This window comes from Zootoca vivipara, chromosome 15, assembly GCF_963506605.1.
Source record: "Zootoca vivipara chromosome 15, rZooViv1.1, whole genome shotgun sequence".
Lineage (NCBI taxonomy): Eukaryota > Metazoa > Chordata > Lepidosauria > Squamata > Lacertidae > Zootoca > Zootoca vivipara.
The window spans coordinates 1,062,918-1,090,746 of NC_083290.1; the positions used below are offsets into that span (position 1 = coordinate 1,062,918).

The 27,829-nt window shown below is 52.7% G+C and overlaps 1 protein-coding gene across 1 annotated transcript in view; it reads left to right on the forward strand.

Annotated features, from left to right (window-relative positions):
• SUPT6H (SPT6 homolog, histone chaperone and transcription elongation factor) overlaps positions 1-26,678 on the forward strand; it is a 46,318-nt gene extending 19,640 nt beyond the window's left edge. The window contains exons 13-37 of the mRNA XM_060268463.1: positions 86-180; positions 992-1,125; positions 2,353-2,503; positions 3,139-3,293; positions 3,602-3,797; positions 5,192-5,331; positions 5,439-5,556; positions 6,469-6,545; positions 7,780-7,915; positions 8,592-8,729; positions 9,809-9,976; positions 13,214-13,341; positions 15,435-15,642; positions 15,765-15,912; positions 16,432-16,574; positions 17,032-17,172; positions 17,610-17,805; positions 18,361-18,599; positions 18,692-18,805; positions 19,094-19,218; positions 20,228-20,340; positions 21,044-21,121; positions 21,213-21,379; positions 23,233-23,423; positions 25,612-26,678. Coding sequence (XP_060124446.1) covers positions 86-180; positions 992-1,125; positions 2,353-2,503; positions 3,139-3,293; positions 3,602-3,797; positions 5,192-5,331; positions 5,439-5,556; positions 6,469-6,545; positions 7,780-7,915; positions 8,592-8,729; positions 9,809-9,976; positions 13,214-13,341; positions 15,435-15,642; positions 15,765-15,912; positions 16,432-16,574; positions 17,032-17,172; positions 17,610-17,805; positions 18,361-18,599; positions 18,692-18,805; positions 19,094-19,218; positions 20,228-20,340; positions 21,044-21,121; positions 21,213-21,379; positions 23,233-23,423; positions 25,612-25,798 — 3,686 coding nt within the window. The 3' untranslated portion in view covers positions 25,799-26,678. The remainder of the gene's footprint in view (positions 1-85; positions 181-991; positions 1,126-2,352; positions 2,504-3,138; positions 3,294-3,601; positions 3,798-5,191; positions 5,332-5,438; positions 5,557-6,468; positions 6,546-7,779; positions 7,916-8,591; positions 8,730-9,808; positions 9,977-13,213; positions 13,342-15,434; positions 15,643-15,764; positions 15,913-16,431; positions 16,575-17,031; positions 17,173-17,609; positions 17,806-18,360; positions 18,600-18,691; positions 18,806-19,093; positions 19,219-20,227; positions 20,341-21,043; positions 21,122-21,212; positions 21,380-23,232; positions 23,424-25,611) is intronic.
• The last annotated feature ends 1,151 nt before the right edge of the window (positions 26,679-27,829 follow it).

Sequence of the window (27,829 nt, forward strand, 5' to 3'; positions counted from 1 at the left end):
TTCCCAGTGTGTCTGGCCTCTCCTGGTCCTCTCCGGTGGTTGAGCATTTTCCCAAGGGCCTCTCTCTCTCTCTCTCCTTCTCCAGGCGAAGGGGAGGACGTGGAGGACGAAGAGCAGAAGGGGCCGGAGCTCAAGCAGGCGTCTCGCCGGGACATGTATACCATCTGCCAAGCGGCTGGCCTAGGTAGGTAGCCGCTCCTGTGCTCCTTTGGCCTTTGCAGTGAGTCAGTTCTCTGCCTTTGCTGTTGGAGGCAGCCGTACTGAATCCCAGTTGCTGGAAACCTCAGGAGAGACGAGGGCTGCTCTTGTGTTCGAATCCTGCTTGCGGACTTCCTTTGGGAGCATCTGGTCAGCCCCTGTGAGAACAGGAGGCTGGGCTAGATGGTGATGATGATGATGATAATTATAATTTATTATTTATACCCCGCCCATCTGGCTGGGTTTCCCCAGCCACTCTGGGCGTCTTCCAACAAAAAATTACAAATACATTAAAACATCAGTAGCACCTTAAAGACCAACTAAGTTTATATTTTGGTATGAGCTTTCGTGTGCATGCACACTTCTTCAGATACGTGTGCATGCACATGAAAGCTCATACCAAAATATAAACTTAGTTGGTCTTTAAGGTGCTACTGAAGGAATTTTTTTATTTTGCTTCGACTCAGACCAACACGGCTACCTACCTGTAATTAAAACATCAGTCACTAAAAACTTCCCTAAACAGGTCTGCCTTCAGATGTCTTCTAAACATCAGATAGTTGTTTATTTCTTTGACACCTGATGGGAGGGCATTCTACAGGGCGGGCGCCACTACCAAGAAGGCCCTCTGCCTGGTTTCCCGTAACTTCGCTTCTCGCAGTGAGGGAACCACCAGAAGGCCCTCAGAACTGGGCCTCAGTGTCCGGGTTGAACAATGGGGGTGGATGACGTGACAGTTAACCCCAGCAGGGCTATCCCTATATTCTCGTGACTGACGGTTGCTGTTGTCCACCTAGATGGCTTAGCCAAGAAGTTTGGGCTGACCCCCGAGCAGTTTGGGGAGAACTTGCGCGACAGTTACCAGCGCCACGAGACGGAGCAGTTCCCAGCTGAGCCCTTGGAGCTGGCCAAGGATTACGTCTGCAGGTAGGAGCGCTGGCTCAGGTGCAGCACCCTCCCGGCTGGGGAGCGGGGGCCCTTTGACCTGTCCTGCCTCAGTTTCTTCCTTGGGAAAGGAACTCAAAATGTCTTGGCATTGGGCGTGTTGGTTATTTGTTTTCCAGGCTCTTAAACTCTTCTCGGTTGATTCAGTTGTGACTTGTTATCCGAGTTGTGCTTTTTGGTTGACAAACATCACTTTTGACAGGGTTTGCTCCTACAGGCGTCTGCTTTGTGGGTCTCTCTCGCATTGGCATTTAATTTATTTAAATATTTATTCATTAAAATGCATACAACACTTGATTGTAAAAAAACGCACACACACACAAAGCAGGCAGACCTCAAAGCACTGTACGGAAAAAAAGATAAAGCCGTAAAATTATTGATGATAACAATTAACAGCAATAATGTTAAGGCTTTTGGAAAGTTAAACTAGCAACAGTCTAAAAGCAGATTAAAACTTGCAGCAACCTGGACTGCAACTTGCGGGGAACCTGGGTGATAGGGGGGAAGAAAAATTAGATTTTATTATTATGTTTATTTTTGTTTATTCTGTAGTATAATCTGTCTGATTTGAATATGGTTTGAAATATTATTTGAATATGATTTTGGTTATGATTTAGTTATGTGTTTTGCTATGATTTGTTATGATTTTGTTTTGTCTTTTATGTTTTTTTCCTCGTATGTATGTATGTTTTGTATTTTAAAAAATAATAAAGTATTTTTAAAAAATTTAAAAAAAACTTGCAGCAACCTGCCTAAACCTCTGCCTAAACCAGAATGTTTTCAGTAGATGCCAAAAAGAGTACTGCAAAGGCACCTCCCTGTTTGCAATAGGCAGAGAGTTTGCAATAGGCAATGTGCTGCCACATTAAATTATTCTTACAAATGCGGAACCTGCAACAATGCTAGTTCCATCAGTTGAAGTGGTCAAGTGGGCATAAACTTCACTTTGGTTATAAGCCCAGAAAATATAGCAATTAGTTTTAAAATATCAGACACATCAGTACAGAAGCTGGTTGGCAAAGCCTCTTGGGTTTGGCAGGGCTGCCTGAATAATGCACGTTTTTAGAAGGCTTCCTGTGGGTGGGCTGTGATGAAGGCGGAGGTGGGAGGAAATGGGTGGGTGGGAGTTGTGAATAACAGCTGGAGGAAGGGGGTGATCCTGCGCCCGGCCCTGACCCAGCCGTGCCCTTGCCTTGGCGCTCTCCGCAGCCAGTTCCCCACTCCGGAGGCCGTGCTGGAAGGGGCCTGCTACATGGTGGCCCTGCAGATTGCCCGCGAGCCCTTGGTCCGGCAGGTCCTGCGCCAGACCTTCCAGGAAAGGGCAAAGATCAACGTCGCTCCGACCAAGAAAGGGAAGAAGGTAAAGCGCCCCTGCCTGGGTGGTGCCTGGGAGGAGGGAATTATTGCCCCCTGGCCAGAAAAAGAAACTCCCTGGCAAACGGGGGGAATCTGATGCCAAGGCTCTCTCTGCTGTAGTGGTGGCGGAGCTGTTTGGCTTGGGCTCTGGAGAGACCTGGGTCCGCAAGGCCCAGCCAGTAACTCTGCAAACCTGTTTGCGGCACAGTTCAGCAAGCAAAGGCTTACATTTAAAAGTTGAGCAAGCGGAAGCTGTGAAAGAGGAAGTGAAAGACCATGGCAGTATCTCTCTCTCTCTCTGTGTGTGTGTGTGTGTCTGGTCCTACCTCACAGGGTTGCTGTGAGGGTGGTGGGAGCAAGAACCTTGAGTTTCCTTGGGTTGGAGGGAAGGCGAACGTATTAAAACATGCACACTTGGCCAGGGCAGGGGGAAAGAGAGGGGAATAGCTGAATTCTGAAAACCTTGGCATGGAATTGGGGGCTGTGAGGGTGTCCTGGGAGGGCCTGCTTGGAGATCCTCCTTGCAGGTGTTCCTCTCTTCCCCTCCTGAGTCGTTGCCTTCTCTCTCTCTCTCTCTCTCTCTCTCTCTCTCTCTCTCTCTCTCTCTCTCCCACCCCCACCCCGTTCTCAAAACGGCAGGATGTGGACGAGGCCCATTACGCCTACTCCTTCAAGTACCTGAAGAACAAGCCTGTGAAGGAACTGCGGGACGATCAGTTTCTGAAGATCTGCCTGGCCAAGGACGAGGGGCTCCTGACCATTGACATCTGCATCGACATGAAGGGCGTTGAGGGGTGAGTCTCAGCCTAAAGACACCCCCCCTTTTCCCTGCTGGGTGAATCTTGATGTCATTGGGTGGGTAGTAAGTTGCTCAGTGGCAGATTATCTGCTTTGCTTGCATGCAGAAGGTCCCTGGTCCAATCCTGGCGTCTGCCCCCAAGTAGGGCTGCAAAGGACCTGAGTCCAGCTGCAGCTGCTGTCCCCTCTTGTGTTGCCCAGCCAGCTGGCATCCAGGGGCCTTTACTGCCTTCCAGTGGTGGGAGGAATGACGTAGCCATTATGGCTATTAGCCACTGACCGCCTCCTCCTCCCCCCTTTCCAGCTACGGCAACGACCAATCCTACTTTGAGGAGATCAAGCAGTTCTACTATCGTGACGAGTTCAGCCACCAGGTGCAGGAGTGGAACCGGCAGCGCACCTTGGCCATTGAGCGGGCGCTCAACCAGTTCCTCTACGTCCAGATGGCCATGGAGCTGAAGAACAAGCTGCTGGTGGAAGCCAAGGAGTTTGTCATCAAGGTGGGTGTCCAAGGTGGCTGCTCACCCCAACCCCCCTTGGCTTAGGCTCCTTGGCAGGCAGCTCCTGCTTCTAGGAGAGTATGGCTAGCCTGGATGGTTGCTCAAGGAAGAATCCTAGAATTGGAGAGGTAGATCCCTTGGGTCATCTAGTCCAACCCCCTGCAATGCAGGTATCACAGCTGAAAAATCACTGACACCTGAGTGGGTGAGCAGGCTTTCTTAGCACAAACTTGATTACTGCAGGCTTGAAGAATCCATGTTTTAATTTCCCCCTCTTTGTTAAGCAAAAGTTATGGTGAAATCCCAGACCTGGGTCAGGGGAGTTGGGAGAAAACCTCCTTCCGCCCTGCCCCCCCCCCTGTGCCGTCCAGCTTTCCACCTCCCAGTGCCAAGAAAACGTCTTAGGGAAACATGCATCATGAATGCAGAATAAATGCCTGCAAAGCAGATGCGCATGATTCTGTCCAGAGCCAGGTGCGCCAGGTGTGGTGATGGCAGATACGCTGGTCCTTTTCTCAATGTGCTTTCGCCCTTCCTCTCCAGAGAGGCTGCCTTGCTTTGTACGGAAGAAACAAACAAACAAACGAGCATTCCTTTTTGCATATTTAATTGATTTTTTTGTTGTTGCAGGGAAATGCAAATGTAACAAAAAGAAATAAAAGTTAAATTCAAAAAACATAGACTGTAAAGTGCCACAGCCTGGTAGGACAGAAGCATAATTATACAGCATTGCTCCAAAGGGGTAATGAAGTCATACAAGGATTTCCTTTACAAATGATAAATAGATATATAAACATGGAAGTATTTGCCAGCTGTGAATTCCATCATTAATGACGATAAAGGTTCTGTAAAGTCTTGGATGAGCCAGATGTTTGCCTCTACAGGTGACAGTGGGCGACTTTGTGTTTTGAGTATTTGCACCAGAGATAAAATCACATCATAGAAATGGCTCCCAAACTTTTTTGGGGGGGGCACAGCCCCCTCAGATCCATAAAGTCATCCCCAGTCCCCCCCTACCCTATGAAAAGCATCATTCAGAACAGCTGTTTGCACGACCGACTAATAACACAATGAAATTCAAAACAGTAACAGTTAATTGGACATTTATTCATAATCTACTTAAAAGTATTTAATTTAATTCAGCAAAACAGAAGAACTTTATCCAGGGACACCAGCTATTCCAAGCTTTTCCACCTCCAGTGCCCCTTGCCTCCACCTTGCCTCTTAGTGCCCCCCTAGGCAATTCCATCGCTGCCTTTGGGGACCGCTCTCATGCAGCCCAAAAATGGTTCTTTGAGCTCTGCCCTTTAGATCCTTTGAAACCCTCCCAATGGTCCAGGTGGAAGTTTCTTCCAGGGCCTGCCCATGAGCCGCCTTCCTCCTTCCTCTTCCAGGCTTGCAGCCGGAAGCTGCACAACTGGCTGAAGGCGGCTCCTTACCGGCCAGACCAGCAGGTGGAGGAAGACGACGACTTCATGGACGAGAACCAGGGCAAGGGCATCCGAGTGCTGGGCATCGCCTTCTCCTCGGCCAGGTATGGAGGCAGCAGGGGGCGGCTCATTTGCAGAGATGCGTCCCAAACGCCCTTCTGGGGTTCCCTCCCTGCTTTTCTTAACGGTGTGTCCTTCCTTTTTCTTACAGAGACCACCCTGTCTTTTGCGCCCTGGTGAATGGGGAAGGGGAGGTGACGGATTTCCTGCGCCTGCCGCATTTCACCAAGCGAAGGAACGCCTGGCGGGAGGAGGAGAGAGAGAAGAAGGTGAGGGGAGACGCTGAAGACTTTGTTAGGAAGCCACCAGATACTTGCAGGAGCTTCTGGTATAAGGAGTCGCTCTGTGGTTTTTCCTCCCACCGCCAGTCTGGAAGTGCAGGGAGGGTGGCTGGTGTGTCTCTGGTCTCAGGCCTAGAACATTCTCCCCGCAGCCTGGGCTGCTGCAACCCCCATCTGGAATTGTTTCTGGTCTAGTGGTAGAGTCCTGGGCTCTAAGACCTTGGAGAGACCAGGGTTCAAATCCCCTCTCGAGCCACAAAACTCACCGGGTGACCATGGGGGCCAGTCATTGCCTCTCAGCCTAACCTACCTCACAGGGTTGTTGTGGCGATTAAATTAGTGAACTCCTTTGAGAAGAAGGTGAAATATAAATGCACCAAACTGAAGAATTCTCCCGTAGGGTTGCTGGCCACCTGGGAATCCCACACAAACCAGGGGGGGCGGGGACTCCTTTCCCGCCCCCAACTCCCTGGTGGAAATTTGAGCCCATCACAAGTCCTGCCTCCATATTGGCCGAGAGGGCTTTCTTCCCATCACCGGATCTCCTGCTTCAGGAGCCTTCGTGTGTAAAGTCACAGTGTCCTCCTGCCTGGCATCCTTTCTGCCTCCCTCCCTCCCTCTATCCTAGGGGACCCCAAACTAAGGCCCGGTGGCCGGATCCGGCCCAATCGCCTTCTAAATCCAGCCCGCGGATGGTCCAGGAATCAGCATGTTTTTACATGAGTAGAATGTGTCCTTTTATTTAAAATGCATCTCTGGGTTCTTTGTGGGGCATGGGAATTTGTTCATATTTTTTTCCAAAATATAGTCTGGCCCCCCACAAGGTCTGAGGGACAGTGGACCGGCCCCCTGCTGAAAAAGTTTGCTGACCCCTGCTCTATCCCCTTTCTCTGCCCTCAGGCCCAGGATATCGAGACCCTGAAGAAGTTCCTGCTCAGTAAGAAGCCCCACGTGGTCACCATTGCAGGAGAGAACAGGTGAGCCTCCTGAGCCGCCAAAGAGCCCGACTGCTGCTTCAGGATCAGGACTTCTCCAATCCAGCATCCTGGGCTCACAGCTCCCTGCCAGATGCCTCCTTCTAAGCACATTCAGCCCTCATCCCATGTTTTTTTAAAAATATTCATCTCCTACTTTTCTGTTTTAAACACAAAACGATCACGACTCCAAGCAGCTCTCAGCATACTTTAAAACAGCCAGATGGAGTAACAGGGCCTCCTCTGCTGCCGCCCCTGAGCTGTGGAGCTCCCTCCCTCCCGCCTGCCTCTCCTCTTTCTGTTGCTTCGTGAGAGGGGATTCCCTTGGCCTTGCTGGCATTTGATTTTCTTTCTTTTTCTTTCCTTTGGGTTTCTGCTTGATTCTTTTTTTAAAAAAATCATCTACTCCTGGTTTATATTTGGTGTTTTTGCTTTTTTGTTTTCTGATTGACTGTTTTAAGAACAGCAGAAGTTTGCTCAGGAATGAGCAAGTAGCAGCTCAGTGCCAGGGGACGGGGGACCCTTTTCACCCAGAATGCCACGTTCCCTTCTTTTTTATTATTTTAAAATATTTTTTATTACAAATTTGCAACAAATTTTAACATAATCAAAAATGCAAATTACATTAACATTTCAAAATCCCCCCAAAAACTTCCCTTCCTGGTTTATCACATATTTATTTCTTCTGCTTATAATATACACCTTATACACTAAAATTAAAGTTAAACATTATTAATCTATTTTCTTTTTTCAACCTTTTAACCACATATTTATATTTTCTATTGATTAATTGTAAGCGCTGGTCACATTCCCTTCTGGATGCAGCCTGCCAGGGGCCACATGCCGGGGTGGGTGGGGCCAGAGGCAAAAGTGGGAGGAGCAACAAATTTTAAAACTGCCTTTGCATGGTAGACCAGTTTCTCCATTCAGAAATCCCTTTGCCTCCTTCATCCAGAGAAACGAGAGGCGTCATCAGGGTCCAGCCAGGCAAAAACACTCAAGGGAAGGTCCGGCACAGGGCCGGTGACGGGGTGTGTCCTGAGGGCCAGATAGAGAGGTAGGGGAGTGGTCATCCTTTATGTAGAGCAAACACTATGCCCAGACAGGGACAGGATGCCTTCTGCTGCACAGCTCCCCTTTTGGAGTCAAGAGATGCCGCTCAGGTTGCAACTGGGGTTCGCTCTCTGTCATGGCCAAGCTCTCAGCTGTTTCCTGCTCCCTCCTCTCCCTTTGCCAGGGATGCCCAGATGCTGATAGAGGACGTGAAGCGCATTGCCCACGAGCTGGACCAAGGGCAGCAGCTCTCCTCCATTGGGGTGGAGCTGGTGGACAATGAGCTGGCCACTCTCTACATGAACAGCAAGAAGTCCGAGGTGAGCCCGGAGACACACCCACACCCACCCACCCCCTTGCTCAAACTCGGGATAGTTGTCGTTCCCTGCCTGAAACTCTGGAGAGCCACTGCCGGCCAGGGTAGGAACTGCTGAGCTAGACGGAGCAAGGGTCTCGGAATGAGGTACCGTAGTTTTCCATGTATAAGACGAGGTTTTTTGACATTTAAAATACGTTAAAAATTGGGTATCGTCTTATACATGGAGGGGGCATACAATAGGTGGTTTATGTGACGTGCGCGATTGGCAGCGTTGGTCAATCTATTGGCAATCCTCCCCCCCAAAAAGCTCAACAACTCTGGGCAATCTCCCCCCATTTTCTTAATTTTGAGTCCCCCAAAATAGGGGGCGTCTTATATACGTAAGAATACAGTAGTTTCTTGCGTAGTGTCTAGCTTTTAAAAAGCGTTTTGTTTTATTTGTGGTTAGAGTCCAGGAGCCTTCAGCAACACAGCAAATTTGAAAACTACACACTTATTAGGAAAACTTTTCCCAGGTCTTGATATCTGCTTTTATTTCAGTTGTTTGAATCGTTGATGCTACTGATTCCGCCCCCCCCCCCTTGTGATTGTATTATTTGGCTGTCATGGGAAGCTGCCTCACGTGTGGTTATAAGAGGAGGGGTGTGTGAACCCCTTCTGGCGCGATTCTCTTGCAGACCGAATTCCGGGATTACCCCCCTGTCCTGCGCCAGGCCGTCTCCCTCGCCCGCCGCATCCAAGACCCCCTGATCGAGTTCGCTCAGGTCTGCAGCTCCGACGAGGACATCCTCTGCCTTAAGCTGCACCCTCTGCAGGTACCGCCGCCGGGAGAAGCTCTCCTGTGGAAGGAAGGCAACACTTGCCCTCCTTTACTCAGCGTCAAATTCTGTATCTGTAAAGAATTCCTTGTCTGGAGAGGCACTGCTTTTTCATTTGGACATCTGGTTCAGTCCCTGGGGGTGTGTGAAGGCTTTCAGTTGTCTGTTGAAATCCCAGAAGGCAGAGGGCGGCTGTGAAAAGGGCTTGTGTCTGGGGTTGGGGGGCTGCTGAGGGGGGTAGGGCAGTCATTTTCCATTGCAACCTGAAGCAGAATAAATCATGCTGAGTCCCTACCTCTTTATCCCCTTGCCCTTTGATATATTTTAAGATCCACCTTACTCCCACTTAGTTGTAATTTACTCTAACTGGTTTTTCTAATATTGTTGTAACCTGCCCTGGGGCCTCATGGAGGGGAAGGCAGGTAAAATAAATACATAAATTACATTACATTACATTTGTATCCCACCCTTCAACTGCAGATCTCAAGGTAGGTCACAGCATAGAATTACAATATGAAAAAGAGAAAACATAATAAAAATAAGAATGAAAACAGCCCAATTACTCCCCCTCCCACAACACATTTAAAAGGGCATCCTACAGGTGAAACTCGGAAAATTAGAATACATGTATCGTCGAAAAGTGCTTTCTTTTGGAAATTCCACAGTAATAAAACAAATAGTTACAATAATACAAAAATAAACATCGCTATTACATTTCATTAATTACATCCCATTTATAATTGACCCGCCTAACAACAAATAATAACAATTACAACAAATCAAGGCTTGCCATATCTTGCTTTGCATGTCATGCATCTATCTCATATATTGGTTTCACCTTTTAAGTTGCATTACTGAAATAAATGCACTTTTTGACGATATTCTAATTTTCCGAGTTTCACTTGTATGTCCATCAGTTAGAGGCCCGGCTGAAGAGCAACGCTTTCACTGGGTGCCTACAGGTGTATAATGAAGGTGCCTGTCCCATTGATGAGGGCTGCCCTGTGCCCTGCTGTCTGCCCCCCTGGAGCTGAGCCTGACGGCCGCGGTGTATGGATGTTTTTTTCCTCCCCCAGGAGCACGTGGTGAAGGAGGACCTGCTCAACTCCCTGCACTGTGAGTTCATCAACCGCGTGAACGAGGTCGGGGTGGACGTCAACCGGGCCATAGCTCACCCGCACAGCCAGGCCCTCCTGCAGTACGTCTGTGGCCTGGGGCCCCGCAAGGGCACTCACCTGCTGAAGGTAAGCGGAAGGCCTTAACAAGTAAAAGATGGCACTTGCCTAAGTCTCCCCCTTGAGACGAGGGTTGCCTCACTCTGCCTCCTGGTCGTAGAAATGCTGCAGAGCTGCTGGCCGTCAGTGTAGACGGCACTCCTGCTTTGATTTTGCAAAGTTTTTTGCAGATAAAATCTCTCTGATTCTGGAAGAGGTAGACTCCCCCATGGGAGCAGGGCCGGGGCAGGAGAGTGCTAGAGTCCTGTCTAGTCAAATTGCATTGGATCAATTCCAATCTGTTACCTCCGAGAATGTTGACAGGCTGCTTGGACAAGTGAAACCAACCACCTGTCTCCTTGATCCTTGCCCATCCTGGCTTATAAAAGCTAGCCGAGAAGGGCTGGGCGATAGGCTTTGCAGGGTGGTGAATGCTTCTCTCTGTGAGGTAGCCTTCCCAGACCCATTGAAAGAGGCGGTTATTAAACCGCTTCTTAAAAAACCATCTTTAGATGCGGCCAATATGGCCAACTATCGCCCAGTCTCAAATCTTCCATTCTTGGGCAAGGTGATTGAGCGAGTGGTTGCGGAACAACTCCAGGCACGCCTGGAAGAAGCAGACCATTTGGATCCCTTCCAGTTGGGATTCTGGCCTCATCATGGGACTGAAACTGCCTGGGTCGCACTGGTTGAAAATCTCTGGCGGGCTAGGGACAAAGGTGAGAGCTGTTTCCTAGTTCTGCTGGATCTCTTAACGGCTTTTGATACCATTGACCATAACATCCTTCTGTACCATCTAGAGGGGTTGGGAGCTGGGGGCACTGTCATACAGTGGTTCCACTCCTTCCTCCTGGGATGAGTGCTCAGACCCCTGGGCCCTCACTTGTGGGATGCCTCAGGGCTCTGTCCTCTCCCCCATGCTTTTTAACATCTACATGCAGCCGCTGGGAGAGATCATCAGGGGGTTTGGGCTGGGTGTTCATCAGTATGCGGATGATACCCAGCTCTACCTCTCTTTCAAATCAGAACCAGTGAAGGTGGTGAAGGTCCTGTGTGAGTGCCTGGAGGTGGTTGGAGGTTGAATCCTGACAAGACAGAAGTACTGTTTGTGGGGGACAGGAGGCGGACAGGTGTGGAGGACTCCCTGGTCCTGAATGGGGTAACTGTGCCCCTGAAGGACCAGGTGCACAGCCTGGGAGTCATTTTGGACTCACAGCTGTCCATGGAGGCACAGGTCAATTCTGTGACCAGAGCAGTTGTCTATCAGCTCCATCTGGTACACAGGCTGAGACCCTACCTGCCTGCAGACTGTCTCGCCAGAGTGGTGCATGCACCACTCTAGTTATCTCCCGCTTGGACTACTGCAATGCGCTCTACGTGGGGCTACCTTTGAAGGTGACCCGGAAACTACAACTAATCCAGAATGCGGCAGCTAGACTGGTGACTGGGAGCGGCCGCCGAGACCACATAACACCGGTCTTGAAAGATCTACATTGGCTCCCAGTACGTTTCCGAGCACAGTTCAAAGTGTTGGTGCTGACCTTTAAAGCCCTAAACTTCCTCGGTCCAGTACACCCGAAGGAGCGTCTCCACCTCCATCATTCTGCCCAGACACTGAGGTCCAGCACCGAGGGCCTTCTGGGGGTCCCCTCTCTGTGAGAAGCCAAGTTCTAGGTAACCAGGCAGAGGGCCTTCTTGGTAGTGGCACCCGCCCTGTGGAACGCCCTCCCACCAGATGTCAAAGAGAACAACAACTACCAGACTTTTAGAAGACATCTGAAGGCAGCCCTGTTTAGGGAAACTTTTAATGTTTGATGGTTTACTGTATTTTAATATCTTGTTGGAAGCTGCCCAGAGTGGACCGGGGAAGCCCAGCCAGATGGGCGGGGTATAAATAATAAAATTATTATAATAATATTATTATTATATGAGCTATATGGACCCAATAGTCTATCTTGGTAGAAGACAGCTTCCTGTGTTTTTATATAAAAATATCTTCTTTTAGAATCATGAGGACTAGGGTCTTCCTTTTGCAGGGAAGCAGCTTTAGGTTAGTGGTAGAGCACCTGCTTTGTATGAGAATGACTGAATGCCTGAAGCCTTGCGGACAACACTGAGCTACGTGGAACTGTAGGGGAAACACTAGCTTCCCTTACTGGAGGTCAGCAATAAATCAATCAGCGTTTATTTCTCACATGCAAGGTGGCAGTCCTAATGCCAAAGTCACTACAAAGAATTCAAATGCAGTACAAGCAGAGGTGCAGCAACAAAAAAATCCTCCACCCCACTCCTTCGTTACGTGCGCTCAATACAGCCGTAAAGCATCGTTTCAGCGACACTAACCAACCAGCAGTTTTCCCCTTTTGGCACAAACGGTCCCTTTCGTTGGTACTCTGTTTTGCAGCGCCGGCTATGCAGAAGTGCTTGATCTGCAGTTCTCTTTGCCGCTTCTACAGCATTTGTTGCATTCTCCATCTCCCGATGTCTCCAAATGTTCTCTTTTCTGTAACATGGCTCACCGGCTCCTTTTCAGCCACGTCAGCTGTGGCCTTGTCTTTTTCCCTCCTAGCAGTTTCCCTCCAGGGCAACTTAACAATTTATCTCTTTTGGCCTCTTGCTATAAGGCAGCCTCCTACACTCGTAGATTACAGAAGAGGCCCAGCTCAGCAGGAGAGCCGCCTGCCTCGCATGCAGAAGTTCCCAGGTCCAGTCCCGGGCATCTGCAGCTGAAAAAGGGATAGGCAGGAGGGGACAGGACAGAGCTTTCTCTGGCCTGGGACCTTGCAGAGCCCCCGCCAGTCAGAGGAGGCTACAGTGGGCTTAGAGGGACAAACCTCCTGTGTGAGCATAAGGCAAGAGGACATGGCTTTGAGGCCCTCGCCCAGGCCACCCAACCTCCTTATTTCGTAGGCAGCTCCTTTCTGCCAGGACAAGATGCCTCCCTCCGGGCAGAACTGTGCCACATAATACCCGTTCTGCATTTGTAAAAACTCAAACCTTTTTAGTGTGGTGGTATCTCCCTGCCGTTTTACCCCAGGCAGGCCCTTCCACTGTGTTCCTTAAAGCACCTGCCAAAAACATTTTTTTATTTCGACGAAGCCTACTTGGATGTCTAGATTGCTGACTTGTTTTTACTTTTACTTTTTGGAAGGTTTCAATTGTTTCTTACTAACAACCCTGTTGTTTTATTATTTGAAGTTTTCTATGATCTAACAGCGCATGAATTTTTACGAAATGAAATAAAGGAATGCTCTGTGCCCCTCTTAGATCCTGAAGCAGAACAACACCCGGCTGGAGAACCGGACCCAGCTGGTCACCATGTGCCACATGGGGCCGAAAGTCTTCATCAACTGTGCCGGCTTCATCAAGATCGACACAGCATCGCTGGGCGACAGGTGAGCAAGCGGGGCGGCAGCGGGGGGGGGGCTGAAATGCTCAAGGAGGCCGGAGGTTTCCCTCCCTGTCCTTCAGGTTGGTTCACAGGATAAAATTGCAATATAGAAACACAAAATACACAAGCTCTGCAATCTGCACAGGAGAGCATAGGGAGGGTGCTGCTGGCAGAGACCCCTGTGTGGGGCAGGCGGATCTCTCCTTCCCTGAGGCACCTGCTGTGGGGGACAGAGAACAGGATTCTGGGCTGCAGTGATCTTTTCGCCTGATCCAGGAGCGAGGCTGTCCTTAGGCTCCTCTTGTGGAATACTCTGCCAGCAGAGATTCAGCAGGCACCTACCTTCCCTTTCAACTTTAAAATGCCTGCTGAGAACATTTCTATTCCAACAGGGCCTATGCAGGCGATTCAGAATCATAGAATCTTAGGGTTGGAAGGGGCTCCTAAAGCTCATCTATTCCAACTCCCTCCAATGCAGGAATCACAGCTGAAGGATCCCTGGTCATTGGCCACCCGACCTCTGTTTAAAACCGAAGGAGAATCCAGAGACCAGCTTCTGAGGGAGCCCATTCCACTGTAGAACAGCTCTTACCAGGGCCGTCTTTAGCAAATGTGGCGCCGGGGTGCAAATATCCGCCCAGTGCCCCCAAATTACCACAGATAGTGTTGGGGTGGCTGTAGCTGCGCCTGCAACTCTCCCCCATGCTGCTGTGGGAGAGCGATTCTCACAGAGGCTTGGGAGGGAAGCTGTGCACCCACCAGCCTTATGGTTGGCGGGGCACAGCTGGCGGGGGTGCAGGGAAAGGGGAGGCTGCTGGCAAAGCTGCACAGCTCCCCCACTTGCTGGGGCGCCCGAGAGGCCGGCGCCCTGGCATGATGCACCACTAAGCCCTATGGGAAAGACTGCTCTGGTTCTTACTCTCAGAAGGGTTTTTCTTAAGGTTTACTCAGAAGCTCCTTCCTTTTAGCCTGATTCCATCAGTTCAGGGCCCATTGCAGGGGGTTGGACAAGTTCAGGGAAGTTTTTAATGTTTGATTTTTATCATGTTTTTAATAATCTGTTGGGAGCCGCCCAGAATGGCTGGGGAAGCCCGGTCACATGGGCGGGGTATAAGTAATAAAGGAGGAGGAGGAGGAGGAGGAGGGTCCTTCACAATTCTTTGACCTTTCCACAACAGTTCACTGACGTCTGTTTTTAGCTTTCTAAATGATTTCAATTGCATGCTTTCATGTCACTGTAAACTGTTTTGATTAATGTTATTTTTTCTGAATAGTGCTATAGATTTTTTAATATATAAATAAACAAAATAAAATAGAGAGAGTCTGGGTGCTGGATCAGGCCAAAGGCTCAGCATTGAGTCCTCACCGTGGTCAGCCGGATGCCTGTAGGAAGCTCCCAGGCAGGATCCAAACACGAGAGCCCTCTCCCCTCCTGGGGCTTCCAGCAACAGGTCTTCAGAGGCATCCTGCCTCCCACAGAGAGGTTGCAGAGCAGCCATTGGGGCTGGTCACCACTGATAGCCTCCTCCTCCTCCTCCCCCTCCTCCTCCTCCTCCTAACCTGGAGAGGAGAAGGTTAAGGGGTAATATTCAAATATATGAAAGGATAATGTTCAAATATATGAAAGGATGTCATATGGAGGAGGGAGAAAGATTGTTTTCTGCTGCTCCAGAGAAGCGGACACGGAGCAATGGATTCAAGCTACAAGAAAGAAGATTCCACCTAAACATTAGGAAGAACTTCCTGACAGTAAGAGCTGTTCGGCAGTGGAATTAGCTGCCAAGGAGTGTGGTGGAGTCTCCTTCTTTGGAGGTCTTTAAGCAGAGGCTTGACAGGCATATGTCAAGAATGCTTTGATAGTGTTTCCTGCTTGGCAGGGGGTTGGACTGGATGGCCCTTGTGGTCTCTTCCAACTCTATGATTCTATGGTCCTCCGTGAATTTGCCTCCTCCTCTTTTTATAGCCATCCCTCTTGGTGGCCATCCCTGCATCAGGACTTCCTTCTGTTCCAGGGGGTCTCTGTCGCCTTTGCAAGACCGGCGCATTCCAGTTTTTCACACCTGCTGCTCAGTCCTCCTTTTCCTTCTCTTTTTGCAGCACGGATTCCTACATCGAGGTCTTGGACGGGTCCAGGGTCCACCCAGAGACCTACGAGTGGGCCCGGAAGATGGCTGTTGATGCCCTGGAGTACGACGAGTCAGCCGAGGACGCCAACCCGGCCGGAGCTCTGGAGGAGATCTTGGAAAACCCAGAGCGCCTGAAGGACCTGGACCTGGATGCCTTTGCCGAAGAGCTGGAGAGACAGGTTGGTGGCGGGAGGAGCCCTTGGGGGTTGGGGTTGGGCGGAGGGCGGGGGGAATCTGACCCCCTGTTTTTTATTGGTTTTCACTTCTCCTTTTTCTGTGTGTGTGTCTCTCTCTCTCTCAGGGCTACGGTGACAAGCACATCACCCTGTATGACATCCGAGCTGAGCTGAGCTGCCGCTACAAGGACCTGAGGAGCCCCTACCGCTCCCCCAACTCGGAAGAGGTCTTCAACATGCTGACGAAGGAGACACCCGAGACGTTCTATATAGGTAGGAGATGTTCTATATATGTTTGCCTCTCCCGTCGGGGCAAGGCCTACCGAGGAGGAGGAGGAGGAGGGCAGTTGCAATTGGATTTGTCACCAGCACACCCCCTAGGGCCACCAATGGGCCACCAGCATTCATTATTTATTTGAGTTCTGGGGATAAAGATATTATTTCATTTTATAGCAAGTATAAAACAGAGAGAACAGTTGCAACAGCATATGAAAATCCAAAGCAGAAGGGGTTGCGAAACGCCTCTTGTGCACCCATAAAGTCCACCCTTCTTATCCCATCTGGGCCAACTTTTAAACATCTCCAGAAAACTTTTCTATTCCTCTAGGCCTATGCAGGCAGTTAAGAGTGCCTCCTTCCCCAATGGTTAATGGAGGCCTGCTTTTGGCTTTCTAAATATGGTTTATATGGTTTTTATTACATGGCTTTATGTATTCTCACTGTAAACTGCTTTGAGATAGAGAGAAGGACGTATACAAATATTTTTGCAAGTAATCAACCTCCCACCCCCAGGTAAACTCATCATCTGCAACGTGACGGGGATAGCCCACCGGCGGCCCCAGGGGGAGAGCTACGACCAGGCGATCCGGAACGACGAGACGGGCCTGTGGCAGTGCCCCTTCTGCCAGCAGGACAACTTCCCTGAGCTCAGCGAGGTAACAGAGCGACACCGGTGTGGTGCAGTGGTTAGAGAGGGTCAGAGTAGGACCTGGAAAACCAGGGTTCAAGTCTCCATTCAGCCACGGAGCTCGCCGGGTGCCCATCACTGCATCTCAGCCTAGTCTGCATCGCAGGGTTGTTGTGAGGATAAAATGAGGCAGAGAACCATATAGACCACTTTGAGCTCCTTGGAGGAAAAGGTGGACTATAAATGCAATAAATGAATAGATCTGCACCATCAGCAAGTCTCATTCCCTGGCAGCTGCGATGCTTGCTAGGCAGGGGTGCCTCACCTTCCCAGGCCTTTGGAGAGATCCAGACTGAGGGCACACATGGCCAGCCAAGTAGCCACTCGTGTGTGTGTGTGTGTGTGTGTGTGTGCCTGGGTCCTGGTTAAGCAGAGCGCCACCGCCCTCCTTTTGCCATAACCTTGCTTCCTCTGCTCCGTTCCAGGTCTGGAACCACTTTGACAGCGGCTCTTGCCCCGGCCAGGCCATCGGGGTGAAGACACGGCTGGACAACGGCGTCACAGGCTTCATCCCGACCAAGTTCCTCAGCGACAAGGTGGTCAAGCGGCCCGAGGAGAGGGTCAAGGTAGGCCATTTCCCTGCCTCCAACCCCCTGCAATGCAAGGATCACAGCTAAAGCATCCGTGACAGGTGGCCCACCCAACCTCTCTGTCTAAAAACCACCCGTGAGCTTCCAAGATAGTCCCTTCCACCACTGAACAGCTCTGACTCTCAGAAAGTTCTTCCGGATGTTGAGACGGAATCTCCTTTCTCGTAACTTGAAGCTATTGGCTTGTGTCCTCTCCTCCAGAGCAGGAGAAAACAAGCCTTGTGATAGCCCTTGGGATAGTTGAAGATGGCTCTCCTATCTCCTCTCAGTCTCCTCTTTTCCAGGCCAAAGGTACCCAGCTCCTTCAGCCGTTCCTCATCAGGCTCGGTTTCCTTGGTTGCCCTCCTCTGCACACACTTCCCAGCTTGTCTTTATCCTCCCGCTGACTGTCTGCCTGCCTCTGTCTTGCCCAGGTGGGGATGACCGTCCACTGCAGGATCATGAAGATCGACATTGAGAAGTTCAGCGCCGACCTGACCTGCCGGACGTCGGACTTGATGGACAAGAGCAACGAGTGGAAGCTTCCCAAGGACACCTACTACGACTTTGATGCCGAGGCCGGTGACCACAAGCAGGAGGAGGAGTACAAGAAGAGGCAGCAGCGCACGAGTGAGTCATAGAATCATAGAGTTGGAAGAGACCCCAAGGGCCATCCAGTCCAACCCCCTTCCAAGCAGGAAACACCATCAAAGAGTCCCTGGCGCTCAGCCGGCTGTCTTGGGGACGGACAGCCAAGGGGGTGGGCTGTGGCTCCAGTCAGTGGGGAAGAGCCTGCTGGATCAGCCCAGTGGCCCAACCAGATGCCCCTTATGGGAATCCCGCAAGCAGGATTCAAGCACCAGAGCGCTCTCCCCTCTTGTGGCGTCCAGAAGCAACTGTGGAGGCAGAGCCTAGCCCTTATGGCCAGTAGCCATCGATAGCCCTCTCCTCCATGAATTTATCCAGGCCTCTTTTAAAACCATCTAGGCTGGTGGCCATCCCTGCTCCTGAGTTCCACAGTTTAACTTTAACGCTGCTTGGAGAGACTTTCCTTGACCTGTCCCGAGTCTCCCAATATCTCTCGCCATGCATAACTCGCACTGTGTCCCCTCGAACTCTCCTTTCCTCCAAGCTAGAGAGCTCAAAGCGCCGCCGCCTGTTTGCCTCTCTTCCCCCTCCCCACAGCGTACATCAAGCGTGTGATTGCCCACCCCTCCTTCCACAACATCAACTTCAAGCAGGCCGAGAAGATGATGGAGACCATGGACCAGGGGGATGTCATCATCCGGCCCAGCAGCAAAGGAGAGAACCACCTGACGGTCACCTGGAAAGTCAGCGACAACATCTACCAGCACGTGGACGTCCGCGAGGAGGGCAAGGAGAACGCCTTCAGCCTGGGGGCCACCCTCTGGATCAACACAGAGGTGAGTCCGGAGGCTGAAAGCCTGGTGGGCTTGTGGGGAAAACCCACCTTGACCCCTCTGCCTGTAACCCTCTCTGCCTTTTCCGCTCCAAGGAGTTTGAGGACCTGGACGAGATCGTCGCCCGCTATGTGCAGCCGATGGCGTCCTTCGCTAGAGACCTGCTCAGCCACAAATATTACCAGGATTGCAACGGGGGAGACAGGAAGGTGAGCACACACACACCTGGGCAGAGCTGAGCTTGGGGAAATAAGCCATGGGCACTCCTTGCCCCTGCGAGTTGGCCCGGCCGCTGGGGGAGAGGAACTTCTCAGGGAAAAGGTCAGGGTGCCGGGTGAGGCAATGCTGTCTGGGCTTCGCAGCGTGGCCAAAAGCCCCTTGACTTCCCCCGGGCGGCCATTCAAGGAGGGGAGAAGCCCCTGCTCTGGACCCCCCACACACACACTTCAGAAGCAGCATTGAAAGCCCATTTTGTTACTGCTCTGTCTGTGTGCCAGAAACTGGAGGAGCTCCTGATCAAGACCAAGAAGGAGAAGCCCACCTTCATCCCCTACTTCATCTGCGCCTGCAAAGAACTTCCGGGCAAATTCCTGCTGGGCTACCAGCCACGGGGCAAGCCCAGGTGAGTGCCTCCCCACCCCCACCCCCGGGGACTGGTCCTTGCAGGAACAGGGGAGGTGATGATAAGGTTCCTCTTTGCTTTCCTTGGGGGATCACTTTCCCCTTCCTGCCCACCCCCTACAAAACCCCCTTTGGGTTGGAATCTGCTTCATGCCAGGCCATTTCTCCGTCTAGCCCCATCCTGTCTCCTCTGATGCGCAGTGGCTCCCCAAGAGAGAGAGAGCACCTTTCCTGATAACTTCTCTGGAGGTGCTGTGATCCTGCACACAAAGCTAGACTCCTGTGCCTCCCAGAGTGATGCTGAAGGGGGTGGGAATGGTGAGAGGCAAGGAGAGGTGCCTTCAGAAGGGGCTGGACCATCAGGCTGCAGAAGCTCAGGTGCAGAAATGCAAATTCCAAAGTCCATCCAGTTCTCAAACCCCTGAAGGAGGGCTTGGGATGCCTGGCAGGATATATGTTGATCCCCAGGGAGAAAGGGACCTTCCAGATGTGTCTGGACACCCAGCAACAGGGGAGGAGGGTGGGAGTTGGAGCCCAGCAACATCTAGTGCCAACTCTCCGCAAGGTCTGGGCTCTCTCAACACAGCTGCCATGTCTGGAGAAGGACTGACTGGGTGACCCTCTCCACACGGAGATGTCTGTCGATTGGCCCATTGCATTGAGAGAGCGCTTTTTCTGCCTTGGCTTTACCATTTTAAAATGATGAGGATAGGCAAAATGCTGCAAGAGATTCTCAGGCCAACTTCAGGAGCTGGTGACAGGAACTCCCTGGCCTGGCCTTTCTCGCTTTGGCCATCCCTCAGGGCAGACGTGTCTTTAAGTAGTCCCAGGAAATGGGGGGGGGGGGTTGCGTGTGTGTGTGTGTGTGTTTCCTCTTGGGTGGTGGATGGTCCAGTCTCCCTGGCCTGGGAAGCCTCATTGCCTCCCACCTTGGGATGACTCTGAGCGGGGGTGTTCGACCCGACAGCCAATGTCACCAGAGGGGGGGGCACTTCTCTTCCCACACACAGGATTGAGTATGTGACGGTTACGCCCGAAGGCTTCCGGTACCGCAGCCACGTCTTCCCCACGGTCAACGGGCTATTCCGATGGTTCAAGGATCACTACCAGGACCCTGTCCCAGGTAATCCCAGCCCCAATCAGGGGACAAAATCAGGGTGAGCGAGAGTGTTCCTGCAGGAAAGGTGCCCACCATGAACCAGAAATGGCCACTTCTGACAAAATAGCACATCTCCTCCGGAGTTTCAGCCGCTGGGCAGCAGAAGATGGGCTTGATGGCCCCTCCAGCGTCACCCTAGAGCAAGGGTGGGGTGTCAGTGCTCTGCCCCCCCTCCCATTATGATATTGTTGGACTTCTTCCTTCCTTCCTTCCCATTGGCTCTGCTGGCCACAGGGGCAGATGGGAATTGGAGTCCAACAACCTATGGAGAGCATCCGGTTCCCCCTCCACGCCCTAGAGCCAGCCAGCCAGCCAGCCTTCTTCCTCCCTCCTCGCTTGTGAGCGCCTGGGGTGCTGTCCGCTTTGGGGACAGGAGGTGCCTGATGGGACTGGGCCTGCAGCCTTCTGCTTCCTGTCTCCTGCTGAGGCAGCCTGGTGGGAGAGCCACCCCCAAGTGGTGGTTATGGGGAGAGGAGACCAGCTGCAGGAGAGCCGATGGAGAGAGCTTTGCTTCCCAGCCCTCTGACTGCTGGAGCGGCTGCCCTCGTTCTGTTGCACACCCGGGGGGGCGGGGGGAGATGCCCCATGCAAGCAGAACACAGTCCACTTGTGCAGCAACTTGGTCAGATCCCCAGCCCCCGCGATTCACCCCTCTTCCCACCCCTAGGAGTCACCCCCAGCAGCAGCAGCAGGACCCGGACTCCGGCTTCCATCAACGCGACTCCGGCGAACATCAACCTGGCAGGTGAGTTCCCCCCCCCCACGGCCTCCCCTGTCCTCCCCGCCTGCTCTTGGCGTCCTTTGCTCACGGGCTCCGCCTCCCTTCTGCCCCACAGACCTGACCCGAGCAGTGAACGCCCTGCCACAGAACATGACCTCACAGATGTTCAGCGCCATCGCAGCCGTGACGGGCCAGGGGCAGAACCCCAACGCCACCCCTGCGCAGTGGGCCTCCAGCCAGTACGGCTACGGAGGCAGCGGTGGCGGGAGCAGCGCTTACCACGTAGGTGGACGTGGGGGGGGGGAGAGAGGGGCCGGGTGGGGCAGAGGGAGGGGACTGGGGGGCACCAGGTGGGGCTGCTCTAGACTCATTCTTCTGGTTTTGGGGGCAGCACGTCCCAGCCAGCGCACAGGCTCAAGTTAAGGTGAGAATCAGAGAGTTGGAAGGGGCCCCAGGGGTCATCTAGTCCAATCCCCCTGGCCGCCTCTTGATTGCAGTACAGCATCTGCCTCGCTTGTGGAAGGTCCCAGGTTCCGTCTGGGTTGGGAGACAACCCCTGCCAGTCAGTGTAGGCAGCACTGACCCAAGGCTGCTTCCTAGCTGGGCATCTTCTTTTTTCAAAGTGTGGTTATCACAGTGTCACCTGCATGCGGATCCCGCCGTTTTCCTTCACGCTACGTTTTCTTCCACTAACTTAACAGAGTAGATGAAAGGGAAATCGGCCGCGGGCAAGTGACTAGCCCCCACTCCAAAGGAATGTGCTGGGGGGGTATGGAGGAGGCAGGCTGGACGCTAAAGTGGGGGAGAGGAGGTGAAGGACGCAGCTAAGCTGCCAGCGAGAAAAGGCTTAGCGGAGGAAGAATTTGCTGAGCCGACAGGCAGGCAGGCAGCGCTTGGCCGGCTGAGCTTGCTAATCGCCCGGCGGGCAGGGGCTGTGAGTGGAAGGGCCTCTTGTCGTCGTCGTCCCCCTCTGACCTGGAATTAAGGGCACCTTCCTCCGCTCTTAATCCTGGCACCTCACACACACTCGGTAGGGCCCTGCGGAGCACAGTCAGGCGAGGGGGCTGCATCTCTGGGGCAGAGGGCATCTGCTTTGCAGGCAGAAGGTCCCTGGTTCAATCTATTTTTACTCCGCGTTAACAGCTTTCCATTCTGAATTTTGAATGGCTGTAATGCACACTGGGACCTGCCAGTAAAGGGTGGGTAATAATGATGATGAGGGGCTGGGATTGCCCCCCAACTTGAAGCCTTGCAGAGCTGCTGACTGGGCAGAAGGCAACCTCCTTTGACCTGCCTTCTCCTTACTATCTGCTGATGGCACGTGGTCTGGCTGGACGCAGAGGAATAGTGTGGGGAGCCCCCAACAGAAAAAGGCTCAGAGCCTGGGGGACGTTGAGTGGGAGAAGAGGGAACAGTCTGGGAAGAGGCGGTTGAGACTGAAGGGTAACAGTGGGCAGAAAGAATATGTGACAGAGAGCAGTCCAGATTCAGAGGCAGAAGCGGAGGCTGGAGAGGAGGGGGGCCAAGAGACAGAGTGGAGGCAAGCTGCTGAAGAAGCCAGGGGTCTCCCTCTCCTGCTGTGACCAGCTCCAGAAGAGGCATGAAGAGGGAGAAGCAGAGGCGGGTCCATTGGCATAGTCTCAGAATGCTTGTGAGGGACCTGGTTGGGGGAGGGAGGTTTAGGCAGATGTGGGAAAGCAGGGACCTCTTCCTCAGTCCCCACAACTGCCTCATAGGGGCAAGACCTGCCGGAACCAGTTGCTGTGCTCACTAGGCCTGACCTCCTGAGTCAACTTTGCTTCCTTGAATAAAGAGTTAACATCACTGACGCCGTGGGATAGATTGTTCGCCTGCTCCTGGAATTTGCTGCCAATGAGTGTGGTGGAGTCTCCTTCTTTCGAGGTCTTTAAGCAGAGGCTTGACAGGCATATGTCAATAATGCTTTGATGGTGTTTCCTGCTTGGCAGGAGGTTGGACTGGATGGCCCTTGTGGTCTATGATTCTATGATCCTGGCAGCTGGCCGCCTGCGCCCATGACTGTGGCCCCACAAGCTCCTTTTTGATGCTCCCACTCGACCCTTTTCACCCTTGGCTAATCTGTACTTTAATCTCTCTGTCTCTCTCTCTTGTCCCAGGTCTTCACAACTCCTGCCCAGCAGCCGGTGGCCACCCCGCTTCTGACCCCCAGCTACTCCTACACGACCCCCAGCCAGCCCATCACGACCCCCCAGTACCACCAGCTCCAGGCCAGCACCACGCCCCAGTCCACCCAGTCTCAGCCCCAATCCCAGCCGTCCTCCAGCTCAGCACAGAGGCAGCAGCCCAAGTGAGTGTTGCGAAAAGGCTCCTTGCTTTCTTATTTAACTTATTGCCATGGCATTTCTATCCCACCTTTTCCTCCAAGGAGCTCAAGGTGATGTGCATGGTTCTTCTCATGCGAGGTAGGCTAGGCTAAGAGTGGCTGGGCCCACGGTCACCCAGTGAGCTTCATGGTCCTAGTCCAACCACTGTGCCACATTGGCTCATGATGCAGGAGTGGGGAGGTTGGAGAGGGAGGGGGGGAGAAGAAGAAGAAGAAAGCTGCTCCAGAGAAGCGGACACGGAGCAATGGATTCAAACTACAAGAAAGAAGATTCCACCTAAACATTAGGAAGAACTTCCTGACAGTAAGAGCTCTTCAGCAGTGGAATTTGCTACCAAGGAGTGTGGTGGGGTCTCCTTCTTTGGAGGTCTTTAAGCAGAGGCTTGACAGGCATATGTCAAGAATGCTTTGATGGTGTTTCCTGCTCGGCAGGGGGTTGGACTGGATGGCCCTTGTGGTCTCTTCCAACTCTAGGATTCTATGATCGAGGGAGAAAATTGGGGTGGGGTGAGACAAGGAGGAAAGGGCAGCACAGTTCAGTCAGTTGATCCGCCGGGTTAAAAATATTCTTGATCTTTGGGCAGATTTCTACAACACCTGGAGAGGGAAGGCTGGTGTAGATTAAAACGAAAATTAAAAACGATGGCAGGCACCTCTTTAGAAGAGACTTTGCCCCCTACGCTTTGTGTGCGTTTCAGTCTCTCTCAGACTCCTCCAAGGCAGCGCTCGCTCACCTGCTGCAGGTGCTCACCTCACCTGAGAAGAAGCGCTGGCTTCTTCCTTCAGAGCTGTCTTTAGACAGGTGCGCGTTTTGTGCAGATGGGAGCCGACCGGCTGAGGCTCCTGCTCTGCACTGACACAGGAGAAACCAGATTTCTTTCAGCGGGAGGGCAGCCCTTGCGGGGGGGGGGCTCTGCTTGCCCACTGGGGCCAGAAGTCGGCACCAGCACCGGGGGTCAAATGCGGAAGGGGCTGTAGCTCATTGACAAGGCGTCCACTTTCCACACAGCAGGCTCTGGGTTCAATCCCCAGTGGCATCTCCAGGTGGGGCTGCAAATGTCCCCTGCCTGAAACCCTGGAGAGCCACGGCTGCCAGTCAGTGTAGACAACACTGAGCTTGATGGACCCAAGGGTCTGGCTCAGTATAAGACAGCTTCCTATGTCCGTTTTTAAATCAGCCCTTAATTCAGAACGGTGAGGACTGGAATCCTGCCATATCTTTAGGGCTAGGGCACTTTATTTGCATGCAGAAAGCTCTGCATTCAGTCTCCCGCAGCAGCATCTCCAAGTAGGGCTGAGGAGGGACCCTCTGCCTGGAACCCTTGGCTTGACTCTGGTGTATGTCCCTAAACCGTAGTCCCGCGCCGAGAGCTCCAGACACGCAGCAGTGATTGGCCAAGCGTTCGAAACGCACATGGTTCTAGACGCATTTTGTGACAGGGAATGAGCGCAAGTAGCTTCTGAGCTCTGGGGAGCAAGTTAAAAATGCAGACTGGAAGGAAAGGAGTACTTTTTCCAGCCAGTCTCTGAAGACAGGAGAAGAGACCCTCTTAAGAATATTAGGGGAGTGGGCATTGGAAGAACTAGGACATGTGAAAAATGAACATAGTAGTTTAGCTGCAATTCATTCATTTTCAGTTTTGCATTCTGGTTACTTAAAAAAGTGCACCTAGACATTCCGTTGTTGCGCCCATAACCTCGGTTTCAGGTGCCCTTTAGCCCCTGGCTTTCCTATCTCCGTTTCGGAACGAGCGTCTCCACCCCCATCGTTCTGCCCAGACACTCAGGTCCAGCGCCGAGGGCCTTCTGGCGGTTCCCTCGTTGCGAGAAGCCAAGTTGCAGGGAACCAGGCAGAGGGCCTTCTCGGTAGTGGCGCCTGCCCTGTGGAATGCCCTCCCACCAGATGTCAAAGAGAAAAACAGCTACCAGATTTTTAGAAGATATCTGAAGGCAGCTCTGTTTAGGGAGGCTTTTAATGTTTAAGAGATTATTTTATTTCATTTTTCTGTTGGAAGCTGCCTAGATGGGCGGGGTATAAATAATATGTTGTTGTTGTTGTTGGTTGTTGTTGTTGTTGTTATTGTTATTCTAACCCTGGATTGGCCCACTGTCCCTGACCTTCTTTCTCTCTCCCCCCCCCCCCCCCGCCCAGGTCCAGCAGCCACACAGCCATCGACTGGGGCAAAATGGCAGAGCAGTGGCTGCAGGAGAAGGAGGCCGAGCGGAGGAAGCAGAAGCAGAGGCTGACCCCCCGCCCCTCGCCCAGCCCCATGATCGAGAGCACGCCCATGTCGGTCGCCGGAGACGCCACCCCGCTGCTAGATGAGATGGACCGGTAGTCCTGTTCCCCTCGCTGCCGCCGGAGACCCCCTCCCTTCCTCCCTCCCTCCCTCCTGCCGGCTGGCTGGCCACCTCCCTCGGGGTCTTTGTTTCCTTTGCCCTGGACACTCGAGGCATGTGCCAGGGACGCTGGGCAGCGCCCTCCTTGTGGGTTGCGGAGGAGAGGCCCCTGTGTATATACTGGCAGCGGAGGAAGCCTTTCTGCTGGGCGGGGCGCCAGTCCTGACCCGGCCCTCCCGCTGCTCTTCTGCGCTTTGCTCTCGCAGCCGGCGTCAGCCGGTCCTCCCGCCAGCGATGTTCTCTTTTTCCAAAACCGCCCCTGGAGTGCTGGCCAGATCCGGCTGCGTGGAGGAATAAAACCTTCGGGGGGGGGGTACCAGGAGAGGGGCTCTGCCAGTGACTGGGCCAGGGTTTGCTCTCTCTGTGTCTGTCTGTCTGTCTCTCTTTCTGTGTGTCTGTCTGTCTTTCTCTCCCTCCTCCTTCGCTCGTTGCCTGTATTTGTACGTATGAAAAGGGCTTTGCTTTTGCCCACCCCACCCCCCGGCATGTGGGGGGGGGCCCTTGATGGCTGGAAGAGAATCCAGCCTCCCTCGCCCATCGGCTGGCTTTTCCTTGGCACACCCTCTCCGGGACAATATTTATTCAGTTGTGTTACTTTTTTTAAAAAAAGGAGACTGCAGAGTTGAACCCGGGGCGACCGCGGCTTTTGTTTGGGAGCTGTGAAGTGCCGGGAGAGTGAGAGTTTTTCTGGCGGCCTGAGAGTTTGCGGCGGCCTGAATGCCAAGTAGTGCTCCCCGCCCCCACTTTACCCACCCCGCTGCCCCCCCCTCCTCTGCTCACTTCCAACAGCACCAAGGAATAAATAGTGTTTCTACTCAACCTTCGTGGAGGTTTTCTCTCTCTCCTCGCTTGCCAGCCAAAGAGGGCAGAGCCTGAACCTGACTGGAGTCCCTTGCACAAAACCCAGGGCCAAAGCGGGGGCAGTGGCGAGGTTGTGTGCGGGGGGAGGGGGTAGGAGGAACTGGCTTGGGGGCGACTCTGGAGGTGCAGGGATTTAAGTGCCTTCCTTTTTTGCCCAGTCTTCAATCTCCTGTGGGGGGGGGGGTGGGGACAGCTCACCAAGCCCCCGCAACTGTGCCAGCCCTGCTGAGGTGAACAAGGGCTCTGCCTCAGTCCCTGAGTGGCGGATCAGGGCCTGGCCATGTCTGCCATCTCTCTCCTTCCTCCCCATGAACCTTGGGCCTGGTCTCTGGAGCTGTTCTGTGCAGGGGGGAGGGGGGCACGCTCCTTTTGCCTTGTGCTCTGGAGCCCCCACCAGGTGGAGTCGCTTTGTGGCTTGTCCTCTCGACAATGAAATCCTTGCTCTTTGAGGAGGCTGTGTGGCTGCTCCTGGGAAGCCAGGAGGAGCCTTTGCCTCTCTAAGCACCACCTCTGCCAGAAGCTGTTTGCTCTCCTTTTTTCCGCTCTCATATTCTGGCTGATCTCCCCCCACCCCACCTCAGTATTCTCGCTGTGATTTGCACAGCACTGGATGTTGTCACAATCCCCACCCCCCAGCATCCCTAGAATTGCTGCTTTCCATTTTGTTTCTTAAAAGAAACTTTCCCAAGCAATTGCTAAAAAGCCCGCTGTCCCACCTCTGCTAGCTGTTCCCCATTTGTCTCTCTGCCCACTTGGTCTGCCTTGAATCTGCCTGATTCTGCTCCCTCCCTGTGTTTTGGGTGTGAGCCTGGAGCAGTTCCCCCCTGTTCCTGCAAAGAGGCTGCCTGTGGAGTCTCTGCGGGATCCCTGTTGCCTCATTCGAGGCGGGACAGGGCACTCCATCCTTTCAGAAACAGGGCAGGCATCCCTGAGGACGCCACCCCAGTCTTGATTCCTGCAGTCTAAACGTAAGCCTGTTTGGGCACGAGAGCGGGGAAGCCGCTGTTTTGAACGTGGAGAGTTTGCAGGGTGCTCTTTCACAGAAATGTCAAGTTGGAAGGGAGCCCCTCTGCAATGCAAGGATCACAGCTAAAGGTCAGCAGCCCTGG